Consider the following 14,144-nt stretch of genomic DNA (forward strand, 5'->3'; position numbering starts at 1 on the left):
CAGTGTGTTGGATCGTACCTGTGCATGGCGGTCAGTGTGTTGGGTCGTACCTGTGCATGGCGGTCAGTGTGTTGGGTCGTACCTGCACATGGCGGTCAGTGTGTTGGGTCGTACCTGTGCATGGCGGTCAGTGTGTTGGGTCGTACCTGTGCATGGCGGTCAGTGTGTTGGGTCGTACCTGCACATGGCGGTCAGTGTGTTGGGTCGTACCTGTGCATGGCGGTCAGTGTGTTGGGTCGTACCTGCGCATGGCGGTCAGTGTGTTGGGTCGTACCTGCACATGGCGGTCAGTGTGTTGGGTCGTACCTGTGCATGGCGGTCAGTGTGTTGGGTCGTACCTGCACATGGCAGTCAGTGTGTTGGGTCGTACCTGCACATGGCGGTCAGTGTTTTGGGTCGTACCTGCGCATGGCTGTCAGTGTGTTGGGTCGTACCTGCGCATGGCGGTCAGTGTGTTGGGTCGTACCTGCATAGAGAGGTCAGTGTGTTGGGTCGTACCTGCGCATGACGGTCAGTGTGTTGGGTCGTACCTGCGCATGACGGTCAGTGTGTTGGGTCGTACCTGCGCATGGCGGTCAGTGTGTTGGGTCGTACCTGCATAGAGAGGTCAGTGTGTTGGGTCGTACCTGCGCATGACGGTCAGTGTGTTGGGTCTTACCTGCGCATGGTGGTCAGTGTTTTGGGTCGTTCCTGCGCATGGCGCTCAGTGTGTTGGGTCGTACCTGCGCATGGTGGTCAGTGTTTTGGGTAATACCTGCGCATGGCTGTCAGTGTGTTGGGTCGTACCTGCGCATGGTGGTCAGTGTTTTGGGTCATACCTGCGCATGGCTGTCAGTGTGTTGGGTCGTACCTGTGCATGGTGGTCAGTGTGTTGGGTCGTACCTGCGCATGGTGGTCAGTGTGTTGGGTCGTACCTGTGCATGGTGGTCAGTGTGTTGGGTCGTACCTGCGCATGGTGGTCAGTGTTTTGGGTCATACCTGCGCATGGTGGTCAGTGTGTTGGGTCGTACCTGCGCATGACAGTCAGTGTGTTGGGTCGTACCTGTGCATGGTGGTCAGTGTGTTGGGTCGTACCTGTGCATGGTGGTCAGTGTGTTGGGTCGTACCTGCGCATAGTGGTCAGTGTGTTGGGTCGTACCTGCGCATGACAGTCAGTGTGTTGGGTCGTACCTGCGCATGGTGGTCAGTGTGTTGGGTTGTATCTGCGCATGGCGGTCAGTGTGTTGGGTCGTACCTGTGCATGGTGGTCAGTGTGTTGGGTCGTACCTGCGCATAGTGGTCAGTGTGTTGGGTCGTACCTGCGCATAGTGGTCAGTGTGTCAGTGACGCTCTTGCAGCGTTTCAGCAGGGCGTCCAGTCTGTGTGGCTCCTCCTTCAGGAACTTGACGGCTTCCACCTCCACCCTCAACACCACCCGCATCTTACTCTGCAGACTGGGGAACTGGTCTGGAGGGGGACAGGGAGAGAGAGGGGACACTACATATTAACATTTCATGAGTTGCAACGGGAGTCTGATTCTGAGAGCGGTGATTGTGATGTCTGGATGTTTGAGACTGATGTGTGTCTGTGATTGACATTCTAAGTCAGGCTCGTGGTAATGGCTGGAACGGAATTAGTGGAATGGTATCAAATACATCAAACACATGGTTGCCAGGTGTTTGATGCCATTCCATTTACTCCGTTCCGGCCATTATTACGAGCTGTTAACAGCCTCCTGTGGTCAGACCCTGTCAGTGTGTCTGTGATGAGTGATCAGTGTATCAGACCGTGTCTGTGAGTGATCAGTGTATCAGGGAGTAACTTACTCTTGAGCTCTGTGAGTGTCTCTCCTAGTTTCCTCAGAAGTGAGGCCTTCTCCTCCAGCTCCTGAACCGTCACCAGTTTGTGATTGACAGACGAACCCTTCTGGATATCCTCCACTGACTTCTCCAGGTCACTGGAGAGACAACACAGGAGAGATGTGTCAACACAAGGCCTTCACAGTTAACATGAAAATGTTTGTGTTATGAGGACTGTAATGTTCTACTGAGAATGGCCACACAACTGTGGTGTGTGTGTCGAAGCGAGAGAACCACAAGACTGATGGAGAGACATACACACAGCCTGGACACACACACGAACGCTGGCACACACACACACACTCACACACACTCACACACACACACACACACACACACACACACACACACACACACACACACACACACACACACAGGCTGACGAAGCAAAACCACTAATGAAAATCCAACTTAATGATGTCAAGTAAATCAGCCTGAAGCCATACGGCCAATCAAAATGGTATGAATATTTAAATGAAATAAAATGGCTGTTAGCAACGGTTAATAACAATCCTAGATTAACAGCGATGATCTAATGAGGCAAATGATTCATTCAACAATGTCCACTCATATAAAGTTACACACTCTTTGCTAAACCTGACAGTGTCTGGGTAATGCATGGGGATTGTTTGTGTTAACAGTAGGACGGCCTGTATTACTGCCTTAGTACAACCATATGAATCAGTCAGTCAGTCAGTCAGTCAGTCAACCAGTCATTCAACAAACGGATCTTAAGGAAGGAATGATTCCGTGACCAGGTGAGTACTGACTGGAGCTGCTGGATGATAAACTCTTCCTCGTTGAGGTACTTGAGTCTCTCCTCTTCCACCAGGAGGCGCTGTCGCTGCAGAGGGTCCTCCTGCTTCCTCAGAGCGTCACTCACACGCACTTTCAGCTCCTTCTCCGTTCTTTTCAGCAACGTCTTCACACTGTCCTGGTTCTGGAGCTGCACACACGCACACGCACACGCACACACACACACACACACACACACACACACACACACACAATACTGAATGGCTAAACAAGATTATATTGTGTAACTAATAGTGTTCTGAATGATAGCCCTTGTAGCAGAAATCAGTTTATCCAAATTGTGTAGGTAATAGAGGTTACAGGTGTCTGAGGTCAAACAGTGGAGAATTCTGCAGATGATTAATGGTACACATCTTCTGCAATACAATAGGCCTTCCTCCAAATTTGGTATCACACACCTAAGGTGGTCCTGCCCAGAGCAGTAAGTAGCTGGTAGAGGTCAAGATAGCAAAGGAATCACAGTGACAACATCCTGCTATTAGCATACCATATTATCAGGCAGTTGTGCTATTAGCAATGAAAACGTTTTTTTCTGGACCAAAAACTTGCAATTGGATACATTTTTCAACAGAGCTGACAGAACATTTTGCAGTGAAAGCTAATTCCTTGCAATTCTCCGCTTTGCCATGACTAATTCTGTGTTCTCATGCTCAAACATTAAAACAAAATCAATGGAACCCCAATCAGGGCCCCTGAGCATGTGTCCTGCGTGTCCGGTCGGTAATGCAGACATGTGTGTTCTCCTAAATTCATTGTTTGATTTGTTTCATTGCTTAAGCTTTTATATTCTAGTTCTAAAATGTTATATTATTAGAAAATATATAGGTAAATTAATATTTTTTAATTCCTTGGTGTGGCGGCAACAATGGACCAGCGGCGGTGCGCTGCTTCTAAATGAAAACCTGGGAGACACTGGTGTGTGTCTGTCTGTGAACAGTACTGCCCTACCCTTGACTGCATATGGTGTGTTCTATTTTGGCCTTGTCTGTCTAATAATGAGGATGCACTGCCTTGTCCATGAGTTTGTACCTCCACAATGTGTGCATCTCTCTCTCCGTGTGTGTGTGTGTGTGTGTGTGTAAGAGAGAAAGAGTGTGTGTGTTTGTGTTATTAACAACAGATTGCTCTGCCCTTGAGAGCTCTGCAGGCGTTCTGATGCGCCAGCGCTCCTGTCTGAGCCAACCTGTCTCCCCTGCTAACAGAATGTGATTAGCTGATGATGGAACCCATCACGGTGCTGTGTGCTGTGTGTGTGTGTGTGTGTGTGTGTGTGTGTGTGTGTGTGTGTGTGTGTGTGTGTGTGTGTGTGTGTGTGTGTGTGTGTGTGTGTGTGTGTGTGTGTGTGTGTGTGTGTGTGTGCGTGTGTGTGTGTGTGTCTCAATCAGGGAAAAACAAGGCCGAAAACAGCAGGTTTCCAGTTAGCGAATTGCACTAGTAGGGACCGCTAAATCCTACTGCAAAATTCAAGACACATCCAGAACTATGAATGGAACCTGTCATAATGTATGCAATACAACCACTACTGAGATGAAAGCACCTGCTTTGCAAGGGAAGTTAATCATGGATTGCTTTTATGTTCCAGGGAATCAAACTGAACAACAGTATAAACAATGTGCTCTGCAGCATTACTTCTGATTTGCCCCAATAAAAGCAATACAATAAAACCCCATTTATTCTCATCCAGCCACAGCAGTCACAATGAAAACATTTCTACTCTCTTTCTGTTCCTTTCTCTGCATTATGCTACCTCTACCACGTTCACCCTTCCTCTCCCTTCTCTCTCTTGCTCTACATAATTCATGAGCATCATGTATTATTCAGGCCTGAGGCCGTCTCCATGGGCAACGGGGCGGGTCAGAGGTTAGGAGTCCGGCTTGGGCTCCCACACAGGTAAATGACTGAGATTATTACTGCTCTCTAGTCCCACTGTGCTGCATTTGGCTTCCATTTACCACTTGACTCCTCTCCACCCGTGTCTTTTATCCTCAGAACAGCCTCAATTCGTCGGGGCACGGACTCTACAAGGTGTCGAGAGCGTTCCACAGGGATGCTGCCCCCGTTTGCTTCAATAGTTCCCACAGTTGTATCAACTTGTCTGGACCTTTGTTGATACACATGAGAAACTGTTGAGTGTGAAAAACCCATCAGCGTTGCAGTTCTTGACACAAACCGGTGAACCTGGCACCTACAGTACTACTATTCATAGGCACTTATTTTGTCTTGCCCATTCACCCTCTGAATGGCACAGACACACAAGCCATGTCTCAATCGTCTCAAGGCTTAAAAATCCTTATTTAACTTGTCTCCTCCCCTTCATCTACACTGATGGAAGTGGATCTAACAGGTGACATCAATAAGGGATCATAGCCTTCACCTGAATTCACCTTGTCAGTCTATGTTGTGGAAAGAGTAGGTATTCATAATGTTTTGTACACTCAGTGTATTCTTTCTCCAACAATAAATCCCACCACTTAAACCCAGTTCCTCATCAGAAGAGAGTTGGTGCAGGTACTGCTGCTGTGCCTCTCTGTGCGCACCAGTTGTATGTTGAGGAAATCACAGGATATAAAACTACAAAACCCAGGATTCATGAGTCATTGAGCTGGGCCCTAGGAAGAGCTTAACGATGCATGAAGTGGACTGGACCACTGACTGTGTCCACTGTTATGTTTCATAAACTCTCTCCAAAGGAAGAGACAGACAGGGCAGACTGTTGAACGGCCCTGCGCTGTCCCTAAATCACATACGCCATATCCTCTACACTTCATTTATTTTCTCCACTGATCTGATGTGTTAGAGCAACCACTTCCACCCCCCCCTCCAGAGAGTTAAGACACCGACAGGACCATTCTCTTCTCTCCTCAGCCTGTAACCATGGTACCGCAGGGAGTCACAGCGGAGACGCTGAATGGTTGCATTTCTTTCCATTATCTGATGCTGCGTCCGTCTTCACAGGGATATCCACTAGGCTCGGGTCTTAACTCTTAGTACCAACACAGACGGCAACTTTAATCCTCCAATGTCTCGCATCGCAAACATCCTCAAAGCATACTATGACCTAAATGTGTTGTAGAAGAAGACATCTGGTTCATTATTGTGTGTGTGTGTGTGTGTGTGTGTGTGTGTGTGTGTGTGTGTGTGTGTGTGTGTGTGTGTGTGTGTGTGTGTGTATGTATGCACGTGAGTGTGTGTATGTATGCATGTGTGTGTGTGTGTGTGTATGTGAGTGTGTGTGTGTATGCATGTGTGTGCATGTGAGTGTGTGTATGTATGCATGTGAGTGTGTGTATGCATGTGTATGCATGTGAGTGTGTGTATGTATGCATGTGAGTGTGTGTATGTATGCATGTGAGTGTGTGTGTGTATGCATGTGTGTGCATGTGAGTGTGTGTATGTATGCATGTGAGTGTGTGTATGCATGTGAGTGTGTGTATGTATGCATGTGAGTGTGTGTATGTATGCATGTGTGTGTGTGTATGTTTGCATGTGAGTGTGTGTATGTATGCATGTGAGTGTGTGTATGTATGCATGTGAGTGTGTGTATGTATGCATGTGAGTGTGTTGGTGTAAACAGCCGTACTAATAGATGCATTGAGAGCAGGCCCAGTCGGCCTCCCGGGTGGCGCAGTGGTTAAGGGCGCCAGCTGTGCCAACAGAGTCCCTGGGTTCGCGCCCAGGCTCTGTCGTAACCGGCCGCGACCGGGAGGTCCGTGGGGCGACGCACAATTGGCCTAGCGTCGTCCGGGTTAGGGAGGGGTTGGTCGGTAGGAATCTCCTTGTCTCATCGCGCACCAGCGACTCCTGTGGCGGGGCGGGCGCAGTGCGCACTAGCCAAGGTTGCCAGGGCCGCCTTTGGTGCGGCTGGCTTCCGGGTTGGATGCGCGCTGTGTTAAGAAGCAGTACGGCTGGTTGGGTTGTGTATCGGAGGAAGCATGACATTCAGCCTTCGTCTCTCCCGAGCCCGTACGGGAGTTGTAGCAATGAGACAAGATAGTAGCTACTACAACAATTGGATACCACGAAATTGGGGAGAAAAAGGGGTAAAATTCAAAAATGAAAAAAACAAAAAAAAGAGAGTAGGCCCAGTCGTTTTCACCTGCATCTTGCGGAGCTGGGAGAGTTGTTTGCGCAGGTCGGTGGCGTTCTGCTGCAGGTCGTGGAGGTGAAGCTGCATCTGCAGCCGGGTGACGGTGGTGACCTGGCTGTCTCCGGAGGGAGGGGGGGGCATCAGAGCCAGCGGGGCCGACGGCGTCAGAGCTGACAATCACAGGACAGAACACAGGTTATGAGGAAGTCAGAGGAAACTGGGTTATTTACAATACTGTATGTATAAAGACATCTGACACACAACAGAAGATACATGCACACACACACACACACACAGTTCCACACGCAGTCTTGGGCGCACAGGTAAAGGATCCCAGCTCAGTTCCTGGACAGAGGTAGACTGAAAACGAAACAGAGAGAGCCTGTTGATGGTGCGAGGAGAATATCCTTCTGAATCTCAGGTGTATGAACATCCAGACAGACCCAGAATGAGTAAGGGATCAACAAGACAGGAACAGAGACGGGGGGGGGGGGGGGGGGCGGTAGAGAGGAGTATAGACAGAACATAAGAAAAGAGACAGATCACCACCAATACTGGACCTGTGACAACACCAGACACCCACCCAGGGGCAGAGAGATGAGAGGAGAGATAGAAGAGAAGAGGAGAAGAGTCAAACTACCTTTCCGCTTCAGCCGCCCAGCTGTAACACAGAAGCAGTGAGCCATTAACCAAAGATAAAGAGAGAGAAGAGAGAGTGGAGGAAAACTGGGAGTAATCTTCAAGGTTTACATTGCCAAGGGCAAATGTGGACCCCTGGACACATCCTCTATCGACTATTGCTGAGAGAAAAATGGCTAATTCAACAGCTTTATTTTTTCTGGTGTTATTTCATGTCAAGGAGAGGCATCAAAGGCAGTCGTGTCCTTTCGCTGGCCCTTTAAAGGTCTGGCCATTGAACAGCAAGTCTATGTAGACTCACTCATGCTAAACGGAGGCATGAGGAACAGGGGAAGAAAGAGATCTGGAGAGAGAGAGGGAGTGAGAGAAAAGAGAAATACAACAGAAGAAGAAAGGGAAGGAAATGTGAGAGAGAGATATTAGAGGAAGCAGGGACAGAGGGATGGGTTTGTGTCTAGATTGCGAGTTGAGTTTGAGTCATTCAATGTCTGTTGAGGTTTAAAGACCAGGAGACATCTTATCTGTTAAAATAACAGGTCTATGCCTGGCCCAATGGTAAATAGATTTTTATTTTACTAGGCAAGTCAGTTAAGAACAAATTCTTATTTTCAAGGGGCAGAGCGACAGATTTGTCCCTTGTCAGCTCGGGGATTTGAACTTGCAACCTTTCGGTTACTAGTCCAACTCTCTAACCACTAGGCTACCCTGCCGCCACGCAGTCTGACTACAAGATCAAACTAAAACTCAATTCACCTCAATCTAGTTTGAGCTAGAACTTTAGGCGTGGTACTCACTTCCAGTGGCGGAGCCGTCGCTGTTGGATTCGGTCTTCTCGCTGGAAGAGAAAGGGAAGGGCCGTGAGAACTCCGAGCCCTGGTCCGGAGGGCAGCCCGCCATCATGCAGAGACGCAGTAGGCCGCATCTGAGGAGGGCCACAGGGCAAGGCAATTACAGTGCTAATGCCAACACCTGTACTATACTTACGCATTATGTACTTACACTACAGAGTGCTTTATACTGTCCACAGGGCAAGGTCACTATTACCAGCCAATTACAGTGCTAATGCCAACACCTGTACTATAATCATGTACAGTACTACTATACTGCAATAATGTACTTGAACGTATTCTGGTCTGTTAAACAACGATATAGCATCCTGAGACCAGTCATGTATTTCTGTGCTCGTCCTGTCATGGTCTACTGCTGAAGTAGTATATACGTCTATGATTGGCTCTGTGTGTTTGGGCTCTCAAGGGGGTCTTACGTGCTGTCACTGTCGGGTGCTTTGGTCAGTACACTCTGAACCAGGCCTGTCAGACTGGCTATCTGTTTCTCCATGGCCTCCATACGGTCCAGACGGTCCGCACGGTCCCTGGAGAAAGCCAGCAGGTTAACACACGCTGGTCAGTTAGGTTCACTCACACACACACACACACCAACATGGAAGCTCGTGCACCCACACATCCCACAGTAACGTCAAAATGTACTAGTACACACTAGAAAACACCTAGCGAAACACATACTGTATAGAGGAAGCATGAAATCTCAAACCACACACACACACACATACACTCACACACTCACCTGGACTCAGAAGTCTCTCCATGGAGTGGGGAGCTGTATCCGGGCGCAAACCTGCTCCCGTCCCCTCCTGGCCCGGCCTGCAGGGCCAGAGGGTCAGAGCTGGAGCTGGGCCTGGACTTGGGGCTCTCCACAAACACGGAAGAGGAGGCTGAGTCCTTGCGGAAGTTCTGCCTGACCGGGGAGGCTCGGCTGGGGGAGCTAGAGTACGAGTCCCCCCTGTCCCTCAGCTGCATATCAGGGATCTTCTGGGGGGAGGAGGGGGGCATGCGGAAGCCCATGCCCAGTGTGGCTGAGGAATAGGAGTCGGAGTAGAGGGGACCTCCAGGCTTGTACAGGGCGTCCTCCAGCTCCCCCTGCAGGGCGGCAGCAGAGTAGGTGCTGAGGGAGCGCACAGAGCCGCGGCGGTACAGCCCACCGGACACGGGGAAGCCAAAGGGGTCTCCGATGGCGGCCAGCGACTGTGTGGAGGCGATGCTGAGGCGGCCCTCGTGTACCAGGCTGTAGGGGTCAGCGTACAGCCCCTCCTTCACCAGCATCATGTTCTTCCCAGAAACCTCCTCGTCGGGCTTGACGTCGCGGCGCTCCAGGATGGCGCTAGGGGAGGAGGACAGGCCGGCGTTGGGGCCCCCGTGGTGGGAGACGGCTCCTGGGTGGTGGGAGTGCTGGGGCTGGTGCTGCTGGGGGTGCTGCTGGTGCTGGGAGTGTTGTTGGAGCTGGGGGTGACTGCCCGGCCCGGCGAAGGAGGGAGGCCGACCCCCACTGTAGGACAGACGGGAGCGGGCTGGGGAGCCGGAGGGGGGCGAGGCGGAGGAGGATGGCAGGGTGTTGAGGCGGCGGGTGGGGGAGGACTCTCGGGATGTGTACACCAGATCCCTCTGAAACGACATCAGGGGCGGGGGTGGAGGGTAGGTTACCATGGATACCAGTGGATGAAAACGCTGTGCTCCCCCTCTGTGCCAGACTGACAATCAGAGGATAGGAAATCACACTGACATTGGACAGTCTGTGTCAGCCTGGGCTCATCAACGCAATCATAGCATCTTTATACAAGCCCACATCAAATACCAGCACACAATCAACACGTGATTCAAGTCTAGAGTAATGGATCTATCCAAGAGTACAGTAAGGCTTATGGGATATGGGATTACCTACATGTATTGACTGTCACCTTGCAGTGTAATAACTAAGGCTGAGAATGAAAGTGTTTAAAAGAGGGGCCCAGTCCAGCCTTACTGTTTCTTTCTTCTCCTTCCACTCATCCAGGAGAACCACCGAGCTGCATTTAACCAGCCCAACTAAACCCACCGGATTACAAAGAGCTGGTATTCAGCACGTCTCCATATCTGCACATATCCATTTCCTCTCTATTGAAGAGAAGCGAGAGAAAGCAGGAGACGAAACCACTCCTGGTTCATTAGAATGAATGTGAGGAATTTCCTCATCCACCACCAGTTCTTTCTTCTCTCCTCCACCGCTTGCCTGGGTGGTCAAAAACTTTTCAATTCTGCCTCATTTTTTTACTCTGCATCTCCCACTTTTTCAATTCCTCTTTCTCTCATGTTTATGTTTTTCCTCAACCTACAGTAATTATCACACTCTCCTGTTTGTCTTTCCTTAATCTACAGAAATTACCTCTCTCTCCTATTTATGTCTTTCCTTAATCTACAGTAATTACGTCTCTCATGTTTATGTTATTCCTCAATCTATAGTAATTATCTCTCTCTCCTGTTTGTCTTTCCTCAACCTACAGTAATTACGTCTCTCCTGTTTATATCTTTCCTCAATCTACAGTAATTATCTGTCTCTCCTGTTTGTCTTTCCTCAACCTACAGTAATTACCTCTCTCTCCTGTTTGTCTTTCCTCAATCTACAGTAATTACGTCTCTCCTGTTTGTGTCTTTCCTCAATCTACAGTAATTACGTCCCTCCTGTTTATGTCTTTCCTCAATCTACAGTAATTACCTCTCTCTCTCCTGTTTATGTCTTTCCTCAATCTACAGTAATTACCTTTCTCTCCTGTTTGTGTCTTTTCTCAACCTACAGTAACTACCTCTCTCTCCTGTTTATGTCTTTCCTCAATCTACAGTAATTACGTCCCTCCTGTTTATGTCTTTCCTCAATCTACAGTAATTACCTCTCTCTCTCCTGTTTATGTCTTTCCTCAATCTACAGTAATTACCTCTCTCTCCTGTTTGTGCCTTTTCTCAACCTACAGTAACTACCTCTCTCTCCTGTTTATGTCTTTCCTCAATCTACAGTAATTACCTCTCTCTCCTGTTTGTGTCTTTTCTCAACCTACAGTAATTATCTCTCTCTCCGGTTTGTGTTACCTCAACCTACAGTAATTACCTCTCTCTCATGTTTATGTCTTTCCTCAACCTACAGTAATTACATCTCTCCTGTTTGTCTTTCCTCAATTTACAGTAATTACCTCTCTCTCATGTTTATGTCTTTCCTCAACCTACAATAATTATCTCTCTCTCCTATTTGTGTCTTTTCTCAATCTACAGTAATTACCTCTCTCCTGTTGGTCTTTCCTCAATTTACAGTAATTATCTCTCTCTCCTATTTGTGTCTTTTCTCAATCTACAGTAATTACCTCTCTTTCCTGAAAATTGCAAGATTGTGTTATAATACTTTTATTGCATCAAATGGTTGTTTTATGCAACAGAATCGAGTATTCTTATAACTATTGTGTGTGTGTTCTACTGAGGATGGGCCTCTGGGAGATAACACTGACAGAGGAGATTTCCTCATTTGATAGTAAAGAAATGAACCACCACAACAAACAAACAAACAAACAAACACGCACGCACGCACGCACACTTAAAACCCTGAAAACACAGTTAATACCAGCTATCAAAACCAAAAAAATTTACACCCAGGAGCAGTTCAATGTCAAGATGTTAGTTAACATGCAGGGTAGTCCCCAGCACAGCACTGAACAGGAGGGGGTGTGCAGTTCACACACACACTGTCATAGAACGGAGAGCCAGGCAAGATGATCCAAATAAAATAATAAAAATAAGAGAATCCTGAATATAGCACCAGCCAGGCCTTTGAATGTTCTTCAAAGGCCTGGCTTTACCGCATCATCTACCCTCCTCGAAATAAGAACTCTCTATGATTTAATGGAATCTAGTTCATCTGGGATATTTTGGTGTTCCTCCATACACAATTTAAGGATTTTAGTATGCCTGCACGCACACACGAAAACACACTCATCCACAGAGACAGAGACCCACCCACCCACACATACACACACACTCTAATTATTTGCATAGGTAATGGCTGATTCATCCTCAATGTAATGTGACTATTACAGATGGTAGGGACTGAAAACACAACAACTTCAAGGTTCCTTGAACTAAACCAAAACAGAGACATGCACAGAGGGTGAAACAAGCTCATCTCCCTGGGAAACATTGTTATTTAGTGTCCAGGCAGCATATGGTGCTCATGAAGATAAAAGTACTGCCCAGCTTGAATATCTGGAGAAATAACCCATACGCCTCCACAAACCTGTCAAACTTACTGTTGCAACATAAACACAAAAGAGCTGTTGCACCTTCAAAGGTCAAAGCCCAATAGTAGTGTGACAGTATCAGTATAGTAGAATCCAGAGCCCTCCATCCACCTATCCCAGTATCAGACGTGCAGCCCAGCTCCACCCCCTCCCTCACCCTTCTCTCCCCTCCCTGTCTCACCCTCAGGTCCCCGTTGACCAGGTGTGTGGCGGGGTAGGAGGCGTAGATGGGCTCCTTGCGGTAGATCTTGATGATGCTGCGGTCCTGGATGTCCCGGATGTCCTCCAGCTCGTAGAAGACGTTGCGCGCCTCGTCCTTGATCAGGATGGCCGTGTTGGAGGACTTGAGCATCCCCGCCGTCAGCTTCTGGGGGAACATGTGCACGATGAGGGCGTGCAGCGTGTCCAGGCTGCTCAGCTCGTGGGTGATGTGCACCCGCCGAGTCTCATCCCCAAACTGCAGGAACAGCACGCCTGGAGAAGGAGAGTGATGAAGAGGGAGAGGGGGAGAGAATTTATCGTATATTTTTAAGATCTTTTCTGACTTCCTTGAACAGCTAGAGAGAGATTATGACAGTGGGAAAGGTAGAGAGAGGCTGGGTCAAAGTGCAGTAAGTAGGCCGGATTTGAACCTATGCCGACACTGTAGATGTGTTGACCACACGTGGCCACGGAGAGAGAATTTAAAGTCAAGGATGAAGGTGGCGCAGGAGATAATAGAACAATAGAGGAAGGGGTGATGAAAGTCAAAGGAAAAGGAGAGAGAGAGAGATAAAGGGAAGGTCTGGTTGATAAACAGAGGAGGAGGAGGTGGGAGTGAGAGAGTGCCACTGTCCTAAAGCACTGCCTAAAGTCCTCTTCCAAAGGCCTCATCATCCGTCACTGTCACTGCTTTTACAGCGCTCTGTTTCTCCCTGCGTGCTTAGCATCGCCTACACCCACCAATGTTTATAAGTCTGATCCATCCACACTGTAAAGCTGTCCAAACCATGAGTTCACAATTATTTTACTGTAGTCCACACTGTAAAGCTGTCCCAACGATGTGTTCACACTTATTTTACTGTAGTCCACACTGTAAAGCTGTCCCAACGATGAGTTCACAATTATTTTACTGTAGTCCACACTGTAAAGCTGTCCAAACGATGAGTTCACAATTATTTTACTGTAGTCCACACTGTAAAGCTGTCCCAATGATGAGTTCACTCTTATAATACTGTAGTCCACATTGTAAAGCTGTCTCAACACTGAGTTCACTCTTATAATACTGTAGTCCACACTGTAAAGCTGTCCCAACGATGAGTTCACTCTTAAAATACTGTAGTCCACACTGTAAAGCTGTCCCAACGATGAGTTCACTCTTATAATACTGTAGTCCACACGGTAAAGCTGTCCCAACGATGTGTTCACACTTATCTTACTGTAGTCCACACTGTAAAGCTGTCCCAACGATGAGTTCACAATTATTTTACTGTAGTCCACACTGTAAAGCTGTCCAAACGATGAGTTCGCAATTATTTTACTGTAGTCCACACTGTAAAGCTGTCCCAATGATGAGTTCACTCTTATAATACTGTATCCATACTGTAAAGCTGTCCCAACAATGAGTTCACTCTTATAATACTGTAGTCCACACTGTAAAGCTGTCCCAACGATG

General features: G+C 48.1%; 1 protein-coding gene across 7 annotated transcripts in view; it reads right to left on the minus strand.

Annotated features, from left to right (window-relative positions):
• The window catches only part of LOC110486281 (SRC kinase signaling inhibitor 1), a 56,406-nt gene that overhangs the window by 18,513 nt on the left and 23,749 nt on the right, over positions 1-14,144 (minus strand). For 6 of the 7 annotated variants that reach the window (XM_036940978.1, XM_036940977.1, XM_036940983.1 and 3 more), the window contains 8 exons: positions 12,672-12,964; positions 8,965-9,839; positions 8,645-8,752; positions 8,175-8,302; positions 6,751-6,911; positions 2,609-2,784; positions 1,806-1,936; positions 1,299-1,446 (listed from right to left, as the gene is read on the minus strand). In XM_036940978.1, the coding sequence (XP_036796873.1) occupies positions 1,299-1,446; positions 1,806-1,936; positions 2,609-2,784; positions 6,751-6,911; positions 8,175-8,302; positions 8,645-8,752; positions 8,965-9,839; positions 12,672-12,964 (2,020 nt within the window). The remainder of the gene's footprint in view (positions 1-1,298; positions 1,447-1,805; positions 1,937-2,608; positions 2,785-6,750; positions 6,912-8,174; positions 8,303-8,644; positions 8,753-8,964; positions 9,840-12,671; positions 12,965-14,144) is intronic. The other variant, XM_036940979.1, reaches the window with a different exon arrangement.

The sequence above is a fragment of the Oncorhynchus mykiss genome, chromosome 13 (genome assembly GCF_013265735.2).
Source record: "Oncorhynchus mykiss isolate Arlee chromosome 13, USDA_OmykA_1.1, whole genome shotgun sequence".
NCBI lineage: Eukaryota > Metazoa > Chordata > Actinopteri > Salmoniformes > Salmonidae > Oncorhynchus > Oncorhynchus mykiss.